The 22,603-nt window shown below is 37.8% G+C and overlaps 1 protein-coding gene across 4 annotated transcripts in view; it reads left to right on the top strand.

The window, feature by feature from the left end:
* The window catches only part of CEP112 (centrosomal protein 112), a 357,759-nt gene that overhangs the window by 143,883 nt on the left and 191,273 nt on the right, over positions 1-22,603 (top strand). For all 4 annotated transcript variants that reach the window (XR_014714068.1, XM_084647481.1, XM_084647480.1 and 1 more), the window contains 2 exons: positions 5,845-5,980; positions 14,315-14,422. Coding sequence is in view for 3 of the 4 variants with exons in the window: in XM_084647481.1 (XP_084503607.1) it covers positions 5,845-5,980; positions 14,315-14,422 (244 nt within the window). In the remaining variant the exon portion in view is untranslated. The remainder of the gene's footprint in view (positions 1-5,844; positions 5,981-14,314; positions 14,423-22,603) is intronic.

The raw sequence follows: 22,603 nt of genomic DNA, 5'->3' as shown, positions 1-22,603 counted from the left end.
CTAAGCCCTCACCTTCCAGGAACAGCCCTAGGAGGCACTGTGACTCAGGTGTCATACTTCTGACTAACAGTCCATCCTCTGCATCTTCCTAGCTGCTGGGGAGTAGTAATATTCTTCTGGCCTACACCATCGGTAAATTATTACTCACCTGCACTATATCTGCTCCAATGACAGTGAGTGGGAATCTCCATTTAGTCCTCACTCAGCTGCTCCAGGGATAGTGTAAATGGGTGAATAGCCTTGCCTACACCTAGTGGCATGAACCTAAAGTCATGGTATCACACACTGGGAAAGAAATTGGGTTCTTAATCCACTCTTATGCCCTTAAACAGGCACATAATCCAAGTCAGAATCTGATCCCAAAATTAACATAATGGGCATTATTCTAGCTTCCATAGAAAAAGCTTTCAGTGATTTCAGTAGTTGCCAAATGCCTAGGTTAGCCAAATACATCAATTTTAAATGGCAGGAATACTTAGCAGAAGGTAGACTATGCTAATGTGTTCCTTTTAAAAATTCTTTTTCTTTATTTTTAAGGAAGTTGAAGTGGCTGGCACATGACAAATCTCAGGATTGTAAATGAAGCCATCTATGTTAATACTGTCTTCACAAATATTTTTGGCATAGAAAGCATGGAAAGGGAGAGCAATTTTGCCTTACTGTGGCATGTTTCATGCTGAATTTTAGTACATACACCTTGCTCATAAACTGGATATTTCAGACTCTTGTCTTCTGTGCCCGTGCCATTAGGCTGCAGGAAAACGTACTCTTCTGTAAAATAAATCTTTGTCAAAGTGATTACTTCATCTCCTTTTATAGGTTTCACCAAACTTTATAAGCATTAGGCCGCTGAGTCCCTGTAAGTGGGTTTCCACAGCTGCCAGAAATATAAGAGGACTTGGCAAAGAACTTACATAGTCATGAATCTGACTGACTGGTATCATTTTAACAAGAAAACATTAAGGACTGTTATGACCTACAAATTTTCAATATTACTGAAAACCCCTAGAAATTACAGATTGTGTGTGTGCTGAGCAGTGGGGGTAGGGAATAAAATTAATCACCCAGGAATGTTTTGTAAGTGTTTATACATATCTAAGTGTGTGTGTGTGTGTGTGTGTGTGAGAGAGAGAGAGAGAGAATTTTGAAATGTCATAATGAATGGAAGACTTGTGCTTGGTGGGTTCTTTATGCTGGGAATGGCTGGTTTATAGATTGGCTTATCTTCCCTACCCTAGGTTACCATTCTGCCAGTGTTGCCTTTATTTATTTATGTATTTATTTTATTGTGGTAGGCATCCAAAGGCCCTTGGGAACCTTACTCACAATAATACTGGTTCATACTACATCTGAGAGAGCCTCTCGGGGTTATTCTATCTCATGTAAATCACTGGACCACCCCTGTTTTCCATTGATATGATTTGTAATACTGTAATAGCTTACTGCATTTGATTATCTTCTCCAGGAAGACATTCTAGAAGCCGAGGGAAATGATTATGATGAAGCAGTAAGGAAAAGTAAATAAAAACATTTTATACTCCATTTATAAATACACTTCACAGTGCTTCTTTCTCAAATTGCCATCCTAGTCTTCATAGTCAACTTTAACTGTGATAATTTGTGCTTGTGTAAGACTGCTAATTCTGTTGCCTTACCCTTTATACACTGACACAAGGGGAATTTGCTGCTTTTTTATAAATAAATTGGGGCCAAAGAGTAAATTCACCCTTTTTTTTTTTTTATATTCATGCCAGCTCAGCTTTAGGGGATTTGAGTGATGTAAGTGCATTGTACTGGGCCCCACAACTAGTACAACAGAAAAAATAATCTTCAAAGTGAATATTTTAGTGCTTCATGCAAGGCACACTGCTCAATGTCTGGGGGAAAAAATAAAGTTGCTCTTACATTTGTGAACCACAGTCCATTGTTGTACATGTTTTCTAAGCTCCAATATAAATCTTAAATGCATAACAAGTAGACAGTACTGACGCCCACACCCTTGAAAAAAATGAAGTCTTATTCCTGATTATAATGAGCATGTTGTATCAGTTCATGGGATTAAATCCTTGAAGGAAAGGAAGGTGCGTACATAAAATCAGATTTCTAAAGGTTAAGTAGAGTTCATTGCATTTATTTCATAATATTTCACTATGAAACTCTAGTCTTCAAGAAAGTGGATGCATGAAAACCAATTAGGAAGTTCTTTAATAGCATAAAGACTGACACCGAGGGCCAGCTCCAGGTACCAGCGAAGGAAGCAGGTGCCTGGGGCGGCCAATAGAAAGGGGCAACACTCCATCAGTTATTGGGGCAGCATGTCCAGGTCTTCAGCGTCAATTCGGTGGCAGGTCCTTAATTCCCTCCCTTCCACTTCGGCAGCAGCTCAATCGGGGTTGTCTCCCCTCACCACCCCCACCCCCCTCCTGCCGCTTGGGATGGCAAAAAATCTGGAGCTGGCCCTGCTGACACCTCCTTTTAAATTTAACTTTATCACGTTATTGGCTAGACAATTAATTCCATTGTCTCTTGTCAATTATCAGTGGGGATATGTTTGAATAGGCTGCATGTTTGAGTTTACTTTTTATCTGGAGTTGATGCTAAGGCTTCAGATGGACAGGAAGAGTAAATTGTCTCCCAGGATTGAGTTACCTACGGTAGGGGCCTTGGGGAGGATTACAAAGACATTGAGATTCCCCTCGCCATGTTTCCTCTAAATTAGTTCTCCTGAGCAGCACCTTACTGGTGGCATTCTGCTAGGATCTCTCCAGTTTGTCTGCTTTTGTTGCCTCACTTTAAAGAGGTTCTACAGCATACAGAGACCCAGCGGAAAATTAATTCAACCTATGCTGCATTAATTTTCTTGTAGAATCCCAATGGGGCTGGAAGAGGGGGGAATGATACATGTTCTTCTTATCTCTGCTTTGAACCTTCTCCTTCCCCAATTTCTACATGCAGATGCCCCCTGTCAGTGCATGGATTTCAGGGGGATGATTGGGTCTAGATATGAAGGTAAAGTATCTGGCTCAATGCATGACTCAACTGTCATGTGATAGTGCAGGAGGATTCTTGGCAATTGAGCTATACTCAGTACATAAGTTCTGAGAAATTTGCCTGTGTTTTTGTAATTGTAAACTGTATCAAATATCATTAAACCCATAGCTCCTGACTATCATATGGTATGATACAAATTAAAACCTAGAAGTTCCCTCTGCACATTGAATCTACAGAGAGATAAAACCATATATTGGTTTTGTGCCACTTATCTGTGTGTAATCTTTTAAAAGGGAGAATGGTTTAGTAGTTCAAGCATAGAACTAGGAGTCAGGAGTTCTGAGGTCTGTTCCTGGCTCAGTCACTGTCTTGCTGTGTCATTGGACGAGTTGCCTAACCTTGCTGTGCCTCAGGTTTCCTATCAGAAAAATGGTGCTCCCTGCCTTCCTCACAGCAATATTTTGAGAGTAATCCAATAATGTTTGTAAAGTGTTTTGAGAATCTTGGTTGGAAGCTACCATAGAATTGCCAAATGTTATGAATCATCATTATTATTTTTCTGCTTAAAGTGTGAAACATGACAAAACAAAGGAAATGCCATTAAGTATATATCACTCCAAAGAACTTTGGCTTAATGAAACATGAGAAAAGTGTGCTAGTGTAAAAGAATACGGGGAGACCTACATTGTTCAGACAAGATCATAGGGAATGCAAAGGAGGTTGAGCCAACTTAATATGTACATAGTTTTAAAAGTAACCAAGAAGCAATATTTAATTTTCATAGGTTAAATTAAGGGACTGTTACAGAAATAAAACAATGTTTTATATAAAGAAAAAACAGCTGGTACTGCTTGTTTGTGAAAAGAACAAGCTACTGGTATGTAAGTGGGTTGGAAATGTGGTGCATTAAATTCATGTAGAGGATTGCATCTTTACGCAGTCCATAAAAGGAAACTAGAAAATGGAAATGTTTTGGCATTGAGCATAAAGAATGTTTGCCTAAGGGTTATATATTACCAGCTAACAATATTACGGCGAGAGCATGAAAAGGCTAAGGTGGTTGACAAAGAAAAATGGCAGAACTGTTTTCACCAGGATATTTCCAATGTATTTTGTGAGAAAATCCAACTAAAAATCATAATTAAAATTAGCATGTGTATCTTTTTGTTGTCCCCAGTTCCTTTTTTACATGGAGAGGGGAAAAATAGGTATGCTCTATATTAGAGAATTCCCAGTCTCCTTACGTCTGAGTTCTCTTACGGTGGTACAGGTCAGCAGAAATGTAGGGTATTTTTTCAAATATATTTTTGTGTTACATCACCATTTAGTTTTCTGTGTGTATTTAGCCATAATCTACAAAAGTTATTTGATCTTTTGGAGGATAGAATCCTCTTCTGGTCCTCCAACTTGCGAAGATTTAGGATGCTTTCTTTGTCAAAGTGTGTTATGAAAGCAGTAGAAGCGGATGTGAATGCAACAACTTCCAGCATATCAGAATTGGCAGTTCCCAGACCTTTATTAAAAGATTCCTTGTTGGTGTATAGTGAGCTCAGTGCTGGCAGGGTGATGGGTTAGATAACTTAGTTGGTCTTTTCCATTTCTAACATGTCTGATTTTAATGGCAATCATTTGAGTCAAGAAATGGGATATTCACCATAAGGAGCTATCCCTGTGTATAAAATGAAAATGTCAACCAGAACCACTATTCGATCCAGGCCTTGTTTTAACTATTTTTCTGTTGCCATTTATGCCACCATGCTATGCCTATGTGTGCTAAAAAGTGTTTCTATGATCTAGCCTTTGATATTTAAAATGTAGTATCCTTAAACATTTCCGATTAACTTATTTTTCTTCCTTTTAAAAGTTTGCATCAAAATGTGTAAAAATTATTTACTAATTAGGACAGTGATATGTCAGTACAGTGGCAGATGCATATGATTTTTTGCTTATATACATATATTTACATATGTATATCTTGATAGTTTTGTTACATCTTGATAATTTGTAAATATTTTAAAAACAACAATGCAAATATGTGTACAGACTCCTAAAAATAGTAATTCATTCTTTGATATACTAAGATATAGTGCCTTGGGATAATAAGACTTGGAAATTTAACTCCTGTCACTTCTGTAAAGGCTGAATAGGTATCATAGTATTGATGTATCCGATGAAGTGAGCTATAGCCCCTGAAAGCTTATGCTCAAATAAATTTGTTTGTCTCTAAGGTGCCAAAAGTCCTCCTTTTCTTTTTGTGAATACAGACTAACATGGCTGCTACTCTGAAACATAGTATTAAGGGTTTTCACTAGATTTGACTATGCAGGTACCATGTGCCTCATGTTCTCGATACTAACATTTTATGCCAGGCAGTTGAATAATCCTGTCTCCCTTGGCAGAGATGTACAGGGGACATGATCGTGGTCAGTTAATGGAACAATATAGTCTTACTGTAAAGCATTTTTTTCATTTAAATATCAGTGGAAGATACATTATAGTTATTGAAGGAAAGATTAAAGAAAGAGTTTATATGTGGCACAATAAAGCTGTATTATTTAAGCTGTCATGACTTAGTTGAGGGCTTTGAAGGTGGTGTTGCTTTCATGATATCCGTACTATGTACAGGCTTGCTAAATCCAATAAGAGAAAGTGAAAAATAATTCTAGACTTCTTACCCAGGTTACTGTTCTGTTCTTCAAAGTATTACTGAGGAAAGTTTGGCATAAGCTGGGACAGGAAATTGAAACCTGAATACTATTTTAAACTGATAGGGTTAAAGGCCTTTCTTTTACACCAGCACACTTGTTCTTTTATTTGATACTTGAACTCTGAAAATTTTCTGTGACTTTCTAGGGAGAAGGAGGAGCAGCTGACTCGGGTGACAGAGGTACAGAAGCTGCAGGCCCAGCAGGCAGATGCTGCCCTGGAGGAGTTTAAGCGGCAGGTGGAGTTGAACTCAGAAAAAGTCTATGCTGAAATGAAACAGCAGGTGAGAAGGTCACAATGCCAGCCTTTCTGAAACTCTCTGTCTCAGTAGGGTAGCATATTCTGATCTTATAATGCCAGAAACATGTTTCACTTGATAGTGCTACATCAAAATCTTTCACAATGTAGTGACTTTGCTAGCAAGTCAGAGGGGGCTGTTAGCAGTTGATTCATCTTTATAAGAAAGCCAGGATTGTCATTGTTACATGGCTGTCTACAGTTGTATTACTGATTAGAGCTTTTCCAGGATTCAGAGTAAAATGTGTTAGTTTATATACTTTTATGGAACAAAGTCTATACTTTCCCACTTTTTCAACTTTTTCTCTCTGGCTATTCTTTTAGGGACATGTCATTCTCCTATTAATGGGAATTTTGCAATGGTTTCAATAAGAACAGACCCAGGCTCATTCTGATGGTGGTCACTGATGAGCAGATGACAACAAAAGCGTTTTTCCCCACTTGAAAATTACTATTAATGATAATTTATTTACATACTACTTAGTGTGCTAGTCATTTTACAGAACAAACTAGATTAATGTATTAGCCCGAAGGAGCTAGGAGGAACAGTAGAGTGGGAAGGGATGAGAAATAAAGGGAGACACAGGTACATGGAGTGGCCTACTAATGTCATAAAAATGCTTATGGTATCTCAGTCTAGTGAATTGATCTGATCCATTCTGCCTTGCAACTTGCCTCTTTAATGGGAAAATCCAGTTGTTTCTTATTACAGGATATGTAGCATGAGACTTAGAATGGATTTAAGGGGCAACTGGTGGTAAAGCATCCTGGTGAACACTTCTATAAAATAGAGATTGTTTCAGTTCTGAGGCTTTCCTCTTGCATTGGAGAGCAACAGAAATAGTGGAAGATGTGGTCTTGTTGCAGTTGCCACTTCTGGCCATCAGTAGATCTCTGTAAAATATTATTTGTGCTTCAGCATTGTTTGGGATGAAAGGAGCTGTACGAATGGATGATACTATAAGAATCAACATTTTACAACTGCTTAAAGGGATTGCTTCTGCATAATCCATGTACAGCGCAGAGAGATTCTTATGTGAGAAGTTTTTTTTGTTTACTGTATTGTTTCAGTATGAAATTGATTTGGTAAAATGATGGAAAAGGAGTAAACATTTTACAAATAATTACCGATAACTGAAATGAAATGTAGCATAAACATAATTGAGATAAATACTATTCAGATATATATATGTTATTCAGAAATCATTAACTTTTAAATTCATATTAGTGGTGTGATATGTACCAAATATGGGTGAGAAACAAAGCAGTAGTGCTTTGCATGCAGCCTATATTTTGAACATTTGTTTTTGTTGTTGTGAAATGCTGGTTTTGCTTCTTGCAAAGTCTTCAGTGCAAAAGCAGCAGAGCTGTAAGGCATCTTCTGTTTTAAAAGTCTTGTACGGAGAGCCGATAATGGAATTATGAAATAAAAAAGCTGTGAGTCTGTTTTGAAAGGGCAACTTTTATTTTGCAAACTAGACCCATGAGGGCAATAAACCCGGCCCTAAAATTTCAAAGTCACTGTCCTACATTTTTCTCTAATCTGAATCTCTCCTTTAGTTCCTCCAAGATTACTTAAATAAATAAATTTTTACTTCTGCTCCAAGTGAGAAATGTATTTTAATTCTTATTGAAGATATGGTTTCATTGAGCCAGAAATTTACTTGTTTTCAAGAAAAAGTTTTCCCAAAATAATCCTGAAAATATATTCATCATGAAGACATTTGACAAGTTTTTTTTAATTTCCTTTAAAAAAAAAAAAGAAACAAAAAATTGAAATGCTCCAGGAAATTTAAAAATACATTTTACTGAATTCCATAAAATTGCCATGTATTTTTTTCATTTTCTATGTGCTGAATACCATTCCATTTGTATGTTAAATACAGAAAGAGAAAATGTATTTAAGATAACCAAACTGGTCTTTCTTTCAGCTTCATTCACTGATGCCTCCTCAGTCCAGGTTCATGATACCTTCAGCTTCATCCAAAGTATTGGGTGGGCAGAGATGCAAAACCTGAAGTGTCCCTTGCCTTTGTCTGCCAGAAGCTGGGAATGGGTGACAGGGGATGGATCACTTGATGATTACCTGTTCTGTTCATTCCCTCTGAAGCGCCTGGAACTGGCTACTGTGAAGATAGGATAGTGGGCTGATAAACCATTGGTCTGACCCAGTATGGCAGTTTTTATATTCTTATTGAATTGTAGTGAGAGACTGCCTTATGACAAACAGTGGTTTCTGTGATCTTACTGAATGGAACTGGTGGATAGTGCTCAACAATTGACTGTTTTTGTTCTTAAACAGATATCATGGTGTGAAACAACGGTAGAGAAAGAAATATAGAAGCTATCTAAGACAGTAAAATATTTGTGATTTATTTTAATTCACCAAAGAGAGAAAATGTTAATGGCCAAATTGTCAGAGGAGCTTTCTGACTGGTGCTGCAAAACCCTATATTCATGTAGGCAAATAGTCTCACCCGCATGCATTTACCCTCTATTTTCTGCAGTTGCTAGTTTTAAGATGAGTAGTTTAGGATGCCTCATTGAAAATTTGACTGTATATCCTCTTCACTATAGCAGGCTGCCCTAGTTGTTGTCATCATTGTGATCTTCTCTTTCTTTATTATTTGTATTATGGTTTCGCCCAGAGAGCTGAAACAGAATTGGGGCTCTCTGTATTAGCAGTTGAATAAATACATAGGAAAACCCTGCCTTGTTCTGGGGAGTTTACAGTTTGGGGCATGCAGATAATGGCTTCTGCTCAGTATTGAACTGATTTTTACTGACAAAGAAAGAATGACTCAAAGACCAAATCCTTTTAATTCCCTGCCTTAGATAACTGCATTTGACGTATAACTTAGGAAGTGTCACTAGTCTAGTGCTAGCTACTGCTGTTTTGCTGTAATAATGCTGTCAGTGTAGACCTATTTTGGAGGAAGTTCTCCTCACCTGAGACACACTCACAACGAGATGGAACTTTGGGGACAGAGAGAGAGAAAAAATGGAAGAATTCCCTGTGTCTGGTACATAAAACCACCACCACCTACGGCATTATCCACCTGATATGTAAGACATTAGCAAGGTTGTTAAATGACATAATGATGAGAGAAATCCATCACAAGTGAGGAACTGCAGAACAAATGCTTACACGACATTCTTTATTTGGCTTATCGGTGTGCTTGGTTATTACAGGAGTTCCAGTGCAGTATGAGATGTAATTTACTATGTGCTGTTGTACTTAGGCCTGGGAAAATGAATTAAGCAATAGCCATAATTTTTAATCTCCATGATCTTATTGGTTTGTATCAGAGTCTTTGTTTAATTTTTGTGTGTTTTGCATACTGACTTGGATTGTTGTTTCCCTCATCGGGGTATTATATTGTAGTTTCATAGACACTCAACACGCTAAGGTTAAGCAATGAAAAACTGTAATAGTGAAACACTGTGTAAAATGATACGCTAATTTAAAGAAATTTGTTCATAGCTGAGAATTTCTTTTTTTAACATAAGAACAGCAACACTGGGTCAGATCAAAGGTCCATCTTGCCCAGTATCCTGTCTTCCGACAGTGGCCAATGCCAGGTGCCCCAGAGGGAATGAATAGAGCAGGTAATCATGAAGTGATCCATCCTCTGTCACCCATTCCAAGCTTCTGGTAAATGGAGACTAGGGACACCATCCCTGCCCATCCTGGCTAATAGCCATTGATGGACCTATCCTTCATGAATTTATCTAGTTCTTTTTTGAACTAGATAGGCAGTAAAACTTCACATTTTTATTGTTTGAACTGACCAACTGTTAAACATTTTGTCTGTATGAATATTTCAGATATTATTCATTTAAGGCAGAATTCTGAGTAGTTTTACAGCATGAGTAGTCTGTGACTTCTGTAAGTAGTAAGGTACTATTCAACATGAATAAGAGCATCAGAATATGGTCCTTAATGTTAAAAATTAAATGTATTGAGGCAAATTCTCCACTCAATTAAACCAGTGTAAATCTGGACTGACTCCATTGAACCTCAACTATAGGAACCATTTGGGGCCAGTAGAGTGGGCAAAGGGGGAGGTTGTGCTACCCACCTTTTACTCCCATTGATTTTGTGAGAGCTGTAGGTTATCAACACCTATGGATATCAGGCACACAATGAACAAATAGGTACATTTAGAGCTGATAAGTATTACCTTATGTGGAGGTAGTCTATTGATTGTTGATGTCTATTATAAAATTTTAGTATTATGCAAATTATTCGATATGTGAGAGCTGTGCTGTGCTTGTCTGAGTAAATGTTTATGTAGTGGTTTAGGAGAAGATTTTTGACAAAGGAATTTTTTTTATGTGTAGAACTTACACTGTTGATAATATAATAGGAATTCCATTAATGTATGGTCTAACCTTACTTTGCTTACAGTACAACAGAAATACGTCTGCATCTGGACATCATTTATTAACACTTGATCCACATGATTGTTGTGGTAAAACTTGACCTTTTTGGGAGAATCAGCATTTTGGCAACTCTTTGATTCAAGCAAATTTCCAGCCATCTATCTAGCTCCCCCCACCTCCCCAAATGGTGCCCATTTGCTTTTGAAATGCTTAATTAGGCACAGTAGAATGTCTGTTTATTTCTTGTACTTTGTTGGTAAGAATTAGATTGATAATACAGTTTTGCCTTGAAATACCTTGACAATTTCTGGTTTAACGCTGACATTTTCAATGTGCTTTTTTTTAATTAATGATTGTGAAAAAAAAATCCTTAACACAAGTGCCCATTTACCATTGGTGATTTGTCTGTGAAGGATTGAAATGAATTGAAGTGAAAGTAGCAAAGTATATGGGCATATTTCAAAGGATCATGATATTACTTAGAAAGTAGTCTCTAATAGCAGAAAAAAATTAGAGTATTTTTGAGAGTTTTGGTGGAGAATATTAAATGGACGTTGCATCTACTAAGAATGATCTTCTTTGGATTTACTGTTTAATGAGAGCCTCGTGCCAAGCTTTTTGTGACCATATAGAGGAGTAGAAGCAAGTAAGAGTCCCCCTTTCCCTTGCATGGCCACTTAAGATCTGCCTGAATTGCAGCTCTCGCACTAGGGGGGAGAACAAAGGGCTGTGTGCCAAATGCTTCCCTTCAGAGCAGAGAGGGAACGGACAATAGATGGAGCAATGATTTTTCCTATGCAAGCTCCAACCAGTGGATCTGACTGGCCACTTGGAGAGGATTATGGTGCACCCCACAAAAGGGTGTCACAAATTACTCTCCAGTCTCTTGGGTACATGTACACAGCCTGCTGCAAGCCTGGCAGTGAGCCTCCCAGCCCAGGTCAACATACTTGGCTTGCGGGGTTTGAGCTACCTCTTTAAAAATAACTATGTAGATGGCACTTTGAAGTTGCATCTTGGGCTAGAACTTGGGCTTTGAAGACTACCCCCTTCCGTAGGCTTCAGAGCTTGAGCACAAGCCTCCAGCATGGTTTACACAGTTATTTGTAGTGCAGTAGTGTGATCCTGAGTTTGTCAACCCTGGCTGGGAGGCTTGCTGCTGCGGTCTGGTCGCTCTGAAACACAATGCCACCACTTACTCTGAGGTGCTCAAGTAGCACAGTCTACCCCTAGGTTTCTAACATAGCTCTGTGGGATTAATTATACCAAATTTACACAAGTTGACTAATTCCTTTACTTTCAGTGGGGCTCCTTTCAGAATAAGGTACTGTACTACCCAGTGTGACAAGTGTGGCAGAATTGGGCCCTATATGTTCATCCTGTAAACCTGGAAAACTCAGATGTCAATTGAACATTCCTTCTTGACAGAGAAAATCAGTTTATTAAGCATGTAGCACAATTTTCTGTATAACAAGTATTTCAAGGCTATTTTTTTTCAGCTAAGACATGTCAAACCATGTTGTAAATGTTGATAGCATGTGGCAGTCATGCCTTCTAAACTTCTAAGTTATCAAGCAGTTCAGAATATAGGGACTGTTTTTGAGAGGTACTGAACTCTTCAAACTCTCATTGACTTCAGTGAGGCTTGCAGGTTATGAACCTCTTGGGGTCAAGTTCATAAAGAGCAAATGATAATGTAAGACGTAGGAAACTATGCTACAGTGACTAAGCTTCAAGTAGTACTTCAGAGAAACAATACTGAAGCTCTCTTTTCACCCGTCCTTTCTCATTTCCCCTCCACACATGCACCCAATTCTCAAATAAGCTACATACGTTCTTCCAAAGACAAAGTGATATAATATTGGAGCAAATGCTATTGCTTTCTCCTAGTTGGATAGAGCATAGAATGACCTACCGACATCATAAAATGAAATCTGTAGTAACTATAGCAACACTGGATTCTGAAAATAGTTACTGTAAATATTAAACTTAGGAAATCCTCTTTTCATTATGTTAATTAAGGAAGTAACAAATGGAGTGGGGTCTGGTATTATCAGTTAGTATAATTGATATTTGGTTTATTTATTCATGTAATTTATGACTTTGTGAAATTACTTGCAGTCTGCTTCTTATTTTTCAATAAGCTCATGGTTATTAAGTCATCTGATGTCCATTAGATGGGTGACTGAAACAATTTCAACTTTAAACTCAGCTTTGTTTTTTCCTGATCTAGGTGGCTGTCCTGTGACAAAACTTCATTTATTGGTGTTTATGTGGGTATAAATATAACTGATATTTTCATACATGCTTCTTCAAGTGTTAGCCAATTGATTTTAATAGCATACATTGCATGCTACAACAAAGACAAAGGGAGAAAAATCAGACTGGTTTATAGAAGTCTAGATTAAAAGCACTGTATACACATCACTCACAAAAGAAAAGTATTTACAAAGCCAAATAGTAACTGCCAAAAAATGAATAAACAGAATTTGTGACAATATTTTGGCTCTAGTATTTGTTGGGATTGGCAAATGAGAATCAAAAAACCTCATTGCACTTGTGGCCAATATGCATACTCTGTGCTAGAGATTAAATAACAGAAACATATTGTTTTATTTGTAGAGTTTATCTAATATATTACTTTATCTGTATATACTTTCTGTGTCAATTTTTATAACCTTTTCATATTAAAAAGATGATTCTGTTAATATTTTGGACTTTATTTTGCTTTAGTTTTTCATTTTTGTAAAGTTTAGTTGGGGAAAACTAAGGGGCCTCCCTTTCTTTGATGTGTGAGATGGGGAAATAATGGGCTACAAGGATGGGTCTAAACTGGATAGGGAGGAGAGAGAAGGTGGTGATAGCAACCGAGGTTCCTTTTTTAAGGGCTTACTCGGGGGACATGGAAGAGAGGCCTTGCTGTTTGTGCTCCGCCTGCAGCCTAGTGACCTCTGTTCACCCTCAGTGCTGCAGTTTGTCCCCTTCCTATATCTGGGAAAACAATTCCTGGCCATGCATCTTTCCCTTTACTTGAGATAACTTTTAATTAAAATGGCTTCCCCATTGTTAGTGATCACTTTCCTCCTCCTTATCTGGCTTAGAAGTGGGATTTGAGCCCAGTGACAAATACATCTATGGGCACTCTTTTAGGCCAAATAGGAATTTTAGCTTGGGGTACAGAAATTCATTGTTGTTTTTCTTCCGGTATAGCTGATGGACTTGCAGCAGAAAGTGGATTCCTGATAGCTATATTCCCCTTCTCTCTTCTGCCCCCTTTAGGGAGGTACTGCTACTTAGGTTAGGAACTAGATCGAAAAGGAATTGGTGGGTAAGAAGTGCGGTATCGTATTGTATGTACATAAACCTTGGACACGTGACACAGAGATGATAGTTGTGCTTTTGATACAAAAGCCTTTGTTAACTGAGTTATGAAATTGCTTCCTTTATTACCATATAGGGGAATCTGTGACTCATTATTCATAGGCAATGACTGTTTTCAGAGAACTTGCTGCCAAATAATTCTCGTTTAAAGTTCTTTACTGATTTTAAGATAAATGTATTTTAAATGTATAGTTTGTGCATCCAACTCAGAGCATTACTTTCACTAAATTTTCAACAAGCAGTATATTTTTAAATAAAGTATTTTTAGTCATGTATATATAATATTCAGTTGATTTTTGTGGGATGTTACAACTATTGAATGAAAAATAAGACCTTGCATGCTAATCAGAAACCGGTGATATAGGTGATATATTTGTGTAATTAAATAATGATCCTCAACATACTGATATGTTCATTTCCTTACAAATGGGGATTTTTTATTATTGACTTTTATCTTTACGTCTTTGATTAACCATCATCTATCAAAAATGTGTCAAAATGTTTTTGAAGCTCTGCATTTAAAAACTAAATATTCCCTTTGTTTACCTTGTAGATGGAAAAGGTGGAATCAGATCTAAGCAGATCAAAATCTCTCCGTGAAAAGCAGTCAAAAGAATTCTCTTGGCAGTTTGAAGAACTCAAACAAAGATATGAGCAACAGGTCAGTCTGCCATTTTTATTTGGTGAGACAAGGTGGGTGAGGTAATATTTTTTATTGTACCAACTAGTGTTGGTGAAAGAGACAAGCATTTGAGCTACAAATAGCTGAAGAAAGCGTGTCTCTTTCACCAACAAAAGTTATTATCCAATATCCAAGTCCAATAAAAGATATTATCTCACCCACTTTGTCTCTCCAGTATCCTGGGACCAACACAGCTACGTTTTTATTTGGTGACATTTGTCTTTTCTATGTAGTCAGTTCCAGCGTCCAGCCTACTCTTGGTCTGACTCGCTCATTATGTTGGCATTCTTTCCTTTCTGTCAAAGCTGGCTACTCTGTTTGCAAAGCCATGCATTAAATACAAAAGCTCCTTGTTTCCTCTACATCTATTTTTCTATCTCTGGGCACTGACTGTTTCCTAAAGGATTCCCAGCCCTACAAAAATAAAAAATGCATTTATAAAAAAAATAAAATGGCTTGACTGCCCCTGTCTATTTTTTCTCTTATCAAAAAATTAGATAATTTAGTTTTAGTCTAGTCTTGTTTTTAATATTTTTATTCATTTTTTGGCACGAGCTATGTTTTTAGAAAAGATTCTTATTTAAGTGGTTTTGATAGATTATCATTTTAAAGATGTAATAAGCCTTTCCAATGCCTAATTTTGATAGGCAGTTACAGTAACTCTCTGGCTTACAGGATGTAATAGCTTGCTTCTGCTTATTGTAGGAAGCTTCTTATTTTTCTGTTCCTTTCCCTTTCACAACTACTCTGGCTCTTCAGTAAAACCTTTTGGGGGCTGAGAGGATTGAGCCATTTTATGGGCTGCAGCAGCATTATTATCTTCTAAATAAAGGACTTCTTTCTGATTTACAGCAATGATATGATAGCTCCATAAGCTGCAGGTAATCCATTATCTAGATTTTTGGGCTAATACAAATTTGTATTTCCATGAGGGAAACCTAGATTCCGTTCCCTGCCCAGGTTTGTGTTTCCAGGCTGGCATGAGTAGGACGTATTGCAGAGGCAACACATTCAGCCCTCAGAAGTATGAGAAGAGACCACCCTAGCTTAACCAGGAGATCTTCAATGATCTAAAAATCAAAAAAGAGTCCTACAAAAAGTAGAAACTAGGTCAAATTACAAAGGCTGAATATAAAGAATTAACACACGTATGTAAGGACAAAACTAGAATGGCCAAGGCACAAAACCAGATCAAACTAGCTCGAGACATAAAGAGTAATAAGAAAACATTTTACAAGTACATTAGAAGCAATAGGAAGACCAAGGACAGGGTAGGCCCCGTTACTCAATGAGGGGGGGAAATAATAACAGAAAATGTGGAAATGGCTGAGGTGCTTAATGACTTCTTTGTTTTGGTTTTCACCAAGAAGGTTGGTGGTGATCGGACGTCTAACATAGTGAATACCAGTGAAAATGAGGTAGGATCAGAAGAGGCTAAAATAGGGGAAGAACAAGTTAAAAATTACTTAGACAAATTAGATGTCTTCAAGTCACCAGGGCCTCATGAAATGCATCCTAGAATACTCAAGGAGCTGACTGAGGAGATATCTGAGCCATTAACGATTATCTTTGAAAAGTCATGGAAGACTGGAGAGATTCTAGACGACTGGAAAGGGGCAAATATAGTGCCAAATATAGGGAAATAAGTACAACCCGGGGAATTACAGACCAGTCAGCTTATCTTCTGTACCCGGAAAGATAATGGAGAAAATAATGAAGCAATCAGTTTGCAAACACCTAGAAGATAATACAGTGATAAATGACCGCATGGATTTGTCAAAAACAAATCGTATCAAACCAACCTGATAGCTTTCTTTGACAAGGTAACAAGCCTTGTGGATAGGGGGAGCGGTAGACATGGTATATCTTGACTTTAGTAGAGCTTTTGATACAGTCTTGCATGACCTTCTTTTAAACAAATGAGGGAAATACAACCTAGATGGAACTACTATAAGGTGAGTGCAAAACTGGTTGGAAAACCATTCCCAGAAAGTAGTTATCAGTGGTTCACAGTCATGCTGAAAGGACGTAACAAGTGGGATCCCGCAGGGATAGGTTCTGGGTCCGGTTCTGTTCAATATCTTCATCAGTGATTTAGATAATGGCAGTACGCTTGTACAGTTTGCGGATGATACCAAGCTGAGAGAGGTTGCAACTGCTTTGGAGAGTAGGATTAAAATTCAAAATGATCTGGACAAACTGGAGAAATGGTCTGAAGTAAATAGGATGACATTCAATAAGGACAAATGCAAAGTACTCCACTTAGGAAGGAACAATCAGTTGCACAGATACAAAATGGGAAATGACTGCCTAGGAAGGAGTACTCCGGAAAGGGATCTGGGGGTCATAGTGGACCACAAGCTAAATGTGAGTCAACAGTGTAATGCTGTTGCAAAGAAAGCGAACATCCTGCTGGAGTAAGGAGCCAGGAGTAAGCAAGACACAAGGATTAATTCTTCCGCTTTACTCTGCGCTGATTAGGCCTCAACTGTAGTATTGTGTCCAGTCTGGGTGTCACGTTTCAGGAAGGATGTGGACAAATTGAAGAGAATCCAGCGAAGAGTGACAAAAATGATTAAAGGTCTAGAAAACATTGAAAAAAATGGGTTTGTTCAGTCTGGAAAAGAGAAGACTGAGGCGGGACATAGCAGTTTTCAAGTACGTAAAAGGTTGTTACAAGGAGGAGGGAGAAAAATTGTTGTTCTTAACCTCTGAGGATAGAACAAGAAGCAATGGGCTTAAATTGCAGCAAGGGAGGTTTACGTTCAACATTAGGAAAAACTTCCCAACTGTCAGGGTGGTTAAGCACTGGAATAAATTGCCTAGGGAGGTTGTGGAATCTCCATCATTGGAGATTTTTAAGAGCGGGTTAGACAAACACCTGTCAGGGATGGTCTAGATAATACTTAGTCCTGCCATGAGTGCAGGGGACTGGACTAGATGACCTCTCGAGGTCCCTTCCAGTTCTATGATTCTGTGACGTTTGGGTTGCCTCACTATATCAAGAAGGGTCTCTGGGTTGAGCAGTTCAGGGATGGGATAGCTTTACTAGGTCCTGAAGGAGGGTCCTGTCCAGAGCTTGGGTGGAACAATAATGCTTCTGATATGTCACTTTGATGGTAAATTGAATTAAAGAGACTAGATGGTTTCAAATCAGAGTCTGACACATCCCCAGACAGAATTGTCATGGTTACCAGTCATGATGTCACTGTATACTGTGAAGGGTTTGACTCACATATAATGTAACTGTAGTAACATGCAGGTATGACGGCTTTATATTGTCACATTGGAACAATTATAGCTATAAATACCTATGATTCTCTCATTTTTATTTTACCAATGGTTAAGGAATAGTCAGGGTTCCACTTTTTTTTTAATTCAAATTTTGTGTCACAGTTGGACTCCTGTTTGTACAGAGCTCATCAGTAAAAGCATAGTCACAATTCCTGTCCATCACAATTAAAAGCTACCTGTAGTAAATGGATAGGGAGCACTGATGTGTTTACCCTATTTCTAGTAGAGCATGGGAATAAGTTTTTGTTTCTTACACATGCAGAGACCATTGCAGAGGTTACTTGCATTAGTGGGGAAAAGCTTGATCTGATGATTAAGGAGGTTACAGAGACAAATAAGATAGCAAGGAAGTTGCATGCAACCAAAGCCTAGGGATGGAGTAAATTAGTGTATATAGACTAAGATGAAACTCTGTACAGCTTTGGTGTTATGTGGTAGTTTGACATATTGTAATCTGGATGCCTTATCTAACTTTTCAATTATGATTAGATAGTTATTGCTACTGTGCTCCATCTATAGTAGAGTCATCTTGGGAGAGTGAAGGCTTTACTTCATCTTGGTATCTGTTTAAGGTACATACTTTGCCTTTTGTAAGATGAACTAACATGAGGTTTCTGGGCCCACTGGTACAGTTGGGTGGCAATGACTGTTGGTCTGCTGACTTTAAATGGCTACTTTTCTATTATGACAGAGTTCTAAGTCAACTCTAAGAACAGTCTGAAGATCTTATAACCCTTGATCTAAAAGTCAAAACAAAATCTCAAAGCTCTGTGTTTCCCAGTTGAATAGGTTTTGTTTTTGACTAGTGTGAAGATTATTTTTACTACTTCACCTTTATAGACCAAGATAGTATGTCATAAAAACGGGAGGGACTGTTATACCTCGTTACTTGAAGTCTGTGATCACTTTCCGTCTTTAACTAGTTGTGTGATGTTGCTGGGCACTGCTTAATCAGTTGTCACATTTGACTCTAGAAGTTTTGGAACTAATCCTGCATTGCTGAGCATGGTGGTTTCTTCAAGTAAACAGCGCTATGCTCAGCAGTAAGTGTTCCATAGTGCGTATCCCATTTTTTACTCTTTTCATTATGTAGCCTAACACCTGCTGTGTGACATCTTGGTAAAAGGCAACATTAATTTCCGCAGTAGTAATATTGGAGTACAGTTTCAGAAACTGCAGACCAGAGTTTATCTTGCTTTCATACTGGCTTAGCAATCAGATCATTAATTAATCATTCACTAATTTAAATTGTTCTTTAGATTTCATTTTAAAGCTCATATTAAAATGGGGGGAATTAGTTCACAATCCCATACATTGGATTCTGATATGCTAGTGTTAGTAAATTGCTCTTCAGTAAAGTGGCTCAGAAATGCCAAAGATACTTGAAAAAGTTCATTTTGAAATGAAGATTTTGGGACAGATTTTATGTTCATCCACAGCTCTGCTCGTCGCAGGAATGGAGTAAGGGCCAAAGGTGGCTTTAATCCCCCTATTGTTTCTCTCCACCTTTGCAATCTGTCCAAGGGACCTGCCTGGCCACCAGTGTAAATTGGGAATAGGGAAGTGTGAGGACTAACTGCTCCAACTTATGCTCAGCCAAGAATAACTATGCTATCTTCTCCCCAGCATCCTTCTTACATCAGGTGTGATTGCTGCAGGTGTTTGGTATAGATCCTTTCCAGTAGGTCTGCTCAAGTAGGACATGAATATTCTTTGGGGATGGTTTCAGCAGTTATAATGACCTCTTTACACCATCAGAGTGACATAAAGGAGCTGGAGTGAAATTTTTTTGCATTTTAGATGTAGGGTAGATGCTTCTTAGCATGTGGCCTTTCAGAACATTGTGCTTAGCAAAAATTGGTGCAGTTTTCTTTTACGCTTCATTCCTATCAGTTTAGTGTTACATGCTTGGTGGACTCTGCCATATGTAATTCTCCAGACTCCCACTGTGCATGGTTCTTAAAAGTTGCAAGGAAAATATGCATTTAATGCTCACACAGATTGTATTTCCATAGCTTTAAGAATGTAATCTGTAGTACTGTACGCTAGTCTGCAGTTTGCCAAAAGTTAAACTGATGTTACCACATTACTGTTACTTGAGACCAGTGGTAATTTTTTCTCTTGATGTACATGGTTGGAAATACCAAAGGCGTAAATATGCTTCCCTGACAAATCCTTGACTGTATTTGTCATACTTCAAAGGAAAACAGTAATTCTTTAAAATGTCATGGCTTGAAAAACCAGTGAGCAATTTTTTCTCTTGTACCTTGGTGCTTCCAATATTCAGGGCTCCTGGATATCTGGGTCACAAAAGTAAAAGCTAAAGTTAAAAGAAGAAAAACTTACAAGAAGTAAGTTCAGTATTTAAACCTATTTTCTAGTTAATATTTTAAATGACTTTCTTTAGCAATACCAGTATTAGGGTAAACACCAAGTTGAATATTATCCTGTAGGAGGAGGTCTTGTGTGGTTTCATTTTGTTTTGGCTCGCTACCACTTTTGTTGTATCAAAAGAACATCTACGTTTTATGTAACATCACTGAAACCTAAGGAAAGAGTATTAAGCATCAAGCTACTAGAACATCAGTAGAATATTCAAATGTATCATTTTTATCCCCTACTAGCTTTCTCTGTTATATCTGTTCAGATTTCACGTAAATATTCCTTAAAACCACGCAAACATGAACAATTGGTGATCTCTACCATAGCTTGTGTCGCTCCTCTGCGTTGTTCTTTATTTATAATCAGGAGAGATTCTATACCGTTTTTGAAAGCAGCCTTCCCCTTGCCTTGTTTTATTGGACATATATCTTTTGTCATTGTTTAGGGATAAATAGCTATATTTCAAAATATTGATTAAAGTTGACTGTTTAATTGAGCAATAAGATACAACAGGTAATGCATTTTTGGATGATTATAGCATGCCTCAGGTCATGTAATAAGATAACAGGCCAAAGTATGAATAACTTAAGTATCTGAAAAATGAAATAATTGCTTTGAAATGTTGTGCCTCAAGTGTCTGATTGCTATTGTAAAATTGAATTGATACATGGAAAGAAAAATATACATTTTGACTGTCTAGCAACTTGAGCACGTAGGGCCTGGTCTTGCAACTTTATCTTAAATGAGTAGTGGTCCTTACTTCTACAAGTAATCCCATTGATTATTGATTTCAAAGAGACTAGTACTGTGAGTAAGGACAACACAAATGTGTAAAGATCTGCCTCTTACTGAGGCTTGAGGCTGAAAGCCCAGTTTTCCCGTATATGGGATATGCTAGTATCTCCTAGAATTTGCGTACTCTGTAGTTTTTAATTTTACGTACAAAAGAAAGGTTTCCAATTTGGGGATGATTAATTCTTTCCTTTTTGGATTTGGAATGTAATTTGTAGTAATTTAAAAATAATACCTGCATGTTTTATTTAATTTTTAATTCAGTTTAATTTACTTAAAATTAATAAAGAATTTAGGAGAAATCCTAGGAACCTGCAATGTTTAGTGTCGGCCACACATCATTCTTGATTTCAGCTTCAGCTGATTCACAGCGTCACTCTCTTTTAACAGGTTTCAGAGTAGCAGCCATGTTAGTCTGTATTCGCAAAAAGAAAAGGAGTACTTGTGGCACCTTAGAGACTAACAAATTTATGTGAGCATAAGCTTTCGTGAGCTACAGCTCACTTCATCGAATGCATGCAGTGGAAAATGAATGCATCCGATGAAGTGAGCTGTAGCTCACGAAAGCTTATGCTCAAATAAATTTGTTAGTCTCTAAGGTGCCACAAGTACTCTCTTTTGAAGTATCTGTTGAGGGAACTCTCAGTAGAGAGAAATTGGTGGTTTTTTAAAGAAATATACTTTAGCTCAGCTTTGTTCTACTTACAGCTGGTGTATTTTAAAGTATATTAATCCCCCCCTCCCCCCCACCCCCAAGTTCTTATCTGTTGGGAGCAGCTGTCATGGGTACTTCAAAGGCACTGGACACCACAGAGAAGACCACAGCCTTTCCTGCCTTTGAAATGGTTGCAGTGTCCATGGTCAGGCTTCAAGGGACCTTCAGCACAGGAAAGAAGCTTTTTCTTTAAAAAAAAAACAAAAACAAAAAAAAACTAGAGTTAAAGCATATTTAACTACCTGTTGTCTTTGCTGAAAGCATCTTCAGTATGAGCCACAGATACTTGAAAGCAGACTTGCCCAAACTTTACAACAGCATGGGCCATGTAGTTAACTTGCCAGAAAACCTGAGGACCATGCCTAACCTTTATAACTTTTGGCAAAAAACAGATGCAGTGTAAAATTAGTTCGTACTCGTATCTTTATTGATAGTTTTTAATTACATTGCTTCACTGTCTCTTCATTTAAAGAATAATTTCCCCTTTCATTTTACCCAAGGATCTTACACCTCTCAAAAGATTTCTCTCAATATAAATAATAATGAAAATAAAAAATAGGTAAAAACAGGTTCTCCTTTGACATATTGATCTGTGGAGGCTCTAAATTATTATTTCATGTTGTGGATTTGCTTCTCCCAGATCAAAATTGCTTGTAAGTTTTCTTACCTTATCTATGTCTTCCCACTCCAGTGTATTTTCCAGCTAGTTTTCTGAATTTTACATAGACCCACCTAGTCTTTTGCACTTCAGTCTGTCATATTTTAATTAACTGCCACATCATAAAGGCAGTGCATATAAGGTGAAACTTACTCCTGTGCAAAGAGACAACTCAAGTCCTGTGCGGCACTTATGTCCCACTGTTCCTCAAAATAGGCCTTAAGTGGTGCAGAGACCTTGTGCACAGGGGCAGCTTTCACTCCTAGGCTTTCTACAGAGCAGCATTTCACAACTGTGGTGCCTGGGCCTCTGCTCGTCC

This window comes from Lepidochelys olivacea (assembly GCF_965140295.1).
Source record: "Lepidochelys olivacea isolate rLepOli2 genome assembly, chromosome: 14".
Classification (NCBI taxonomy): Eukaryota; Metazoa; Chordata; order Testudines; family Cheloniidae; genus Lepidochelys; species Lepidochelys olivacea.
Note: the sequence above shows the minus strand (reverse complement) of the source record. Positions and strands in the feature narration are given on the sequence as shown.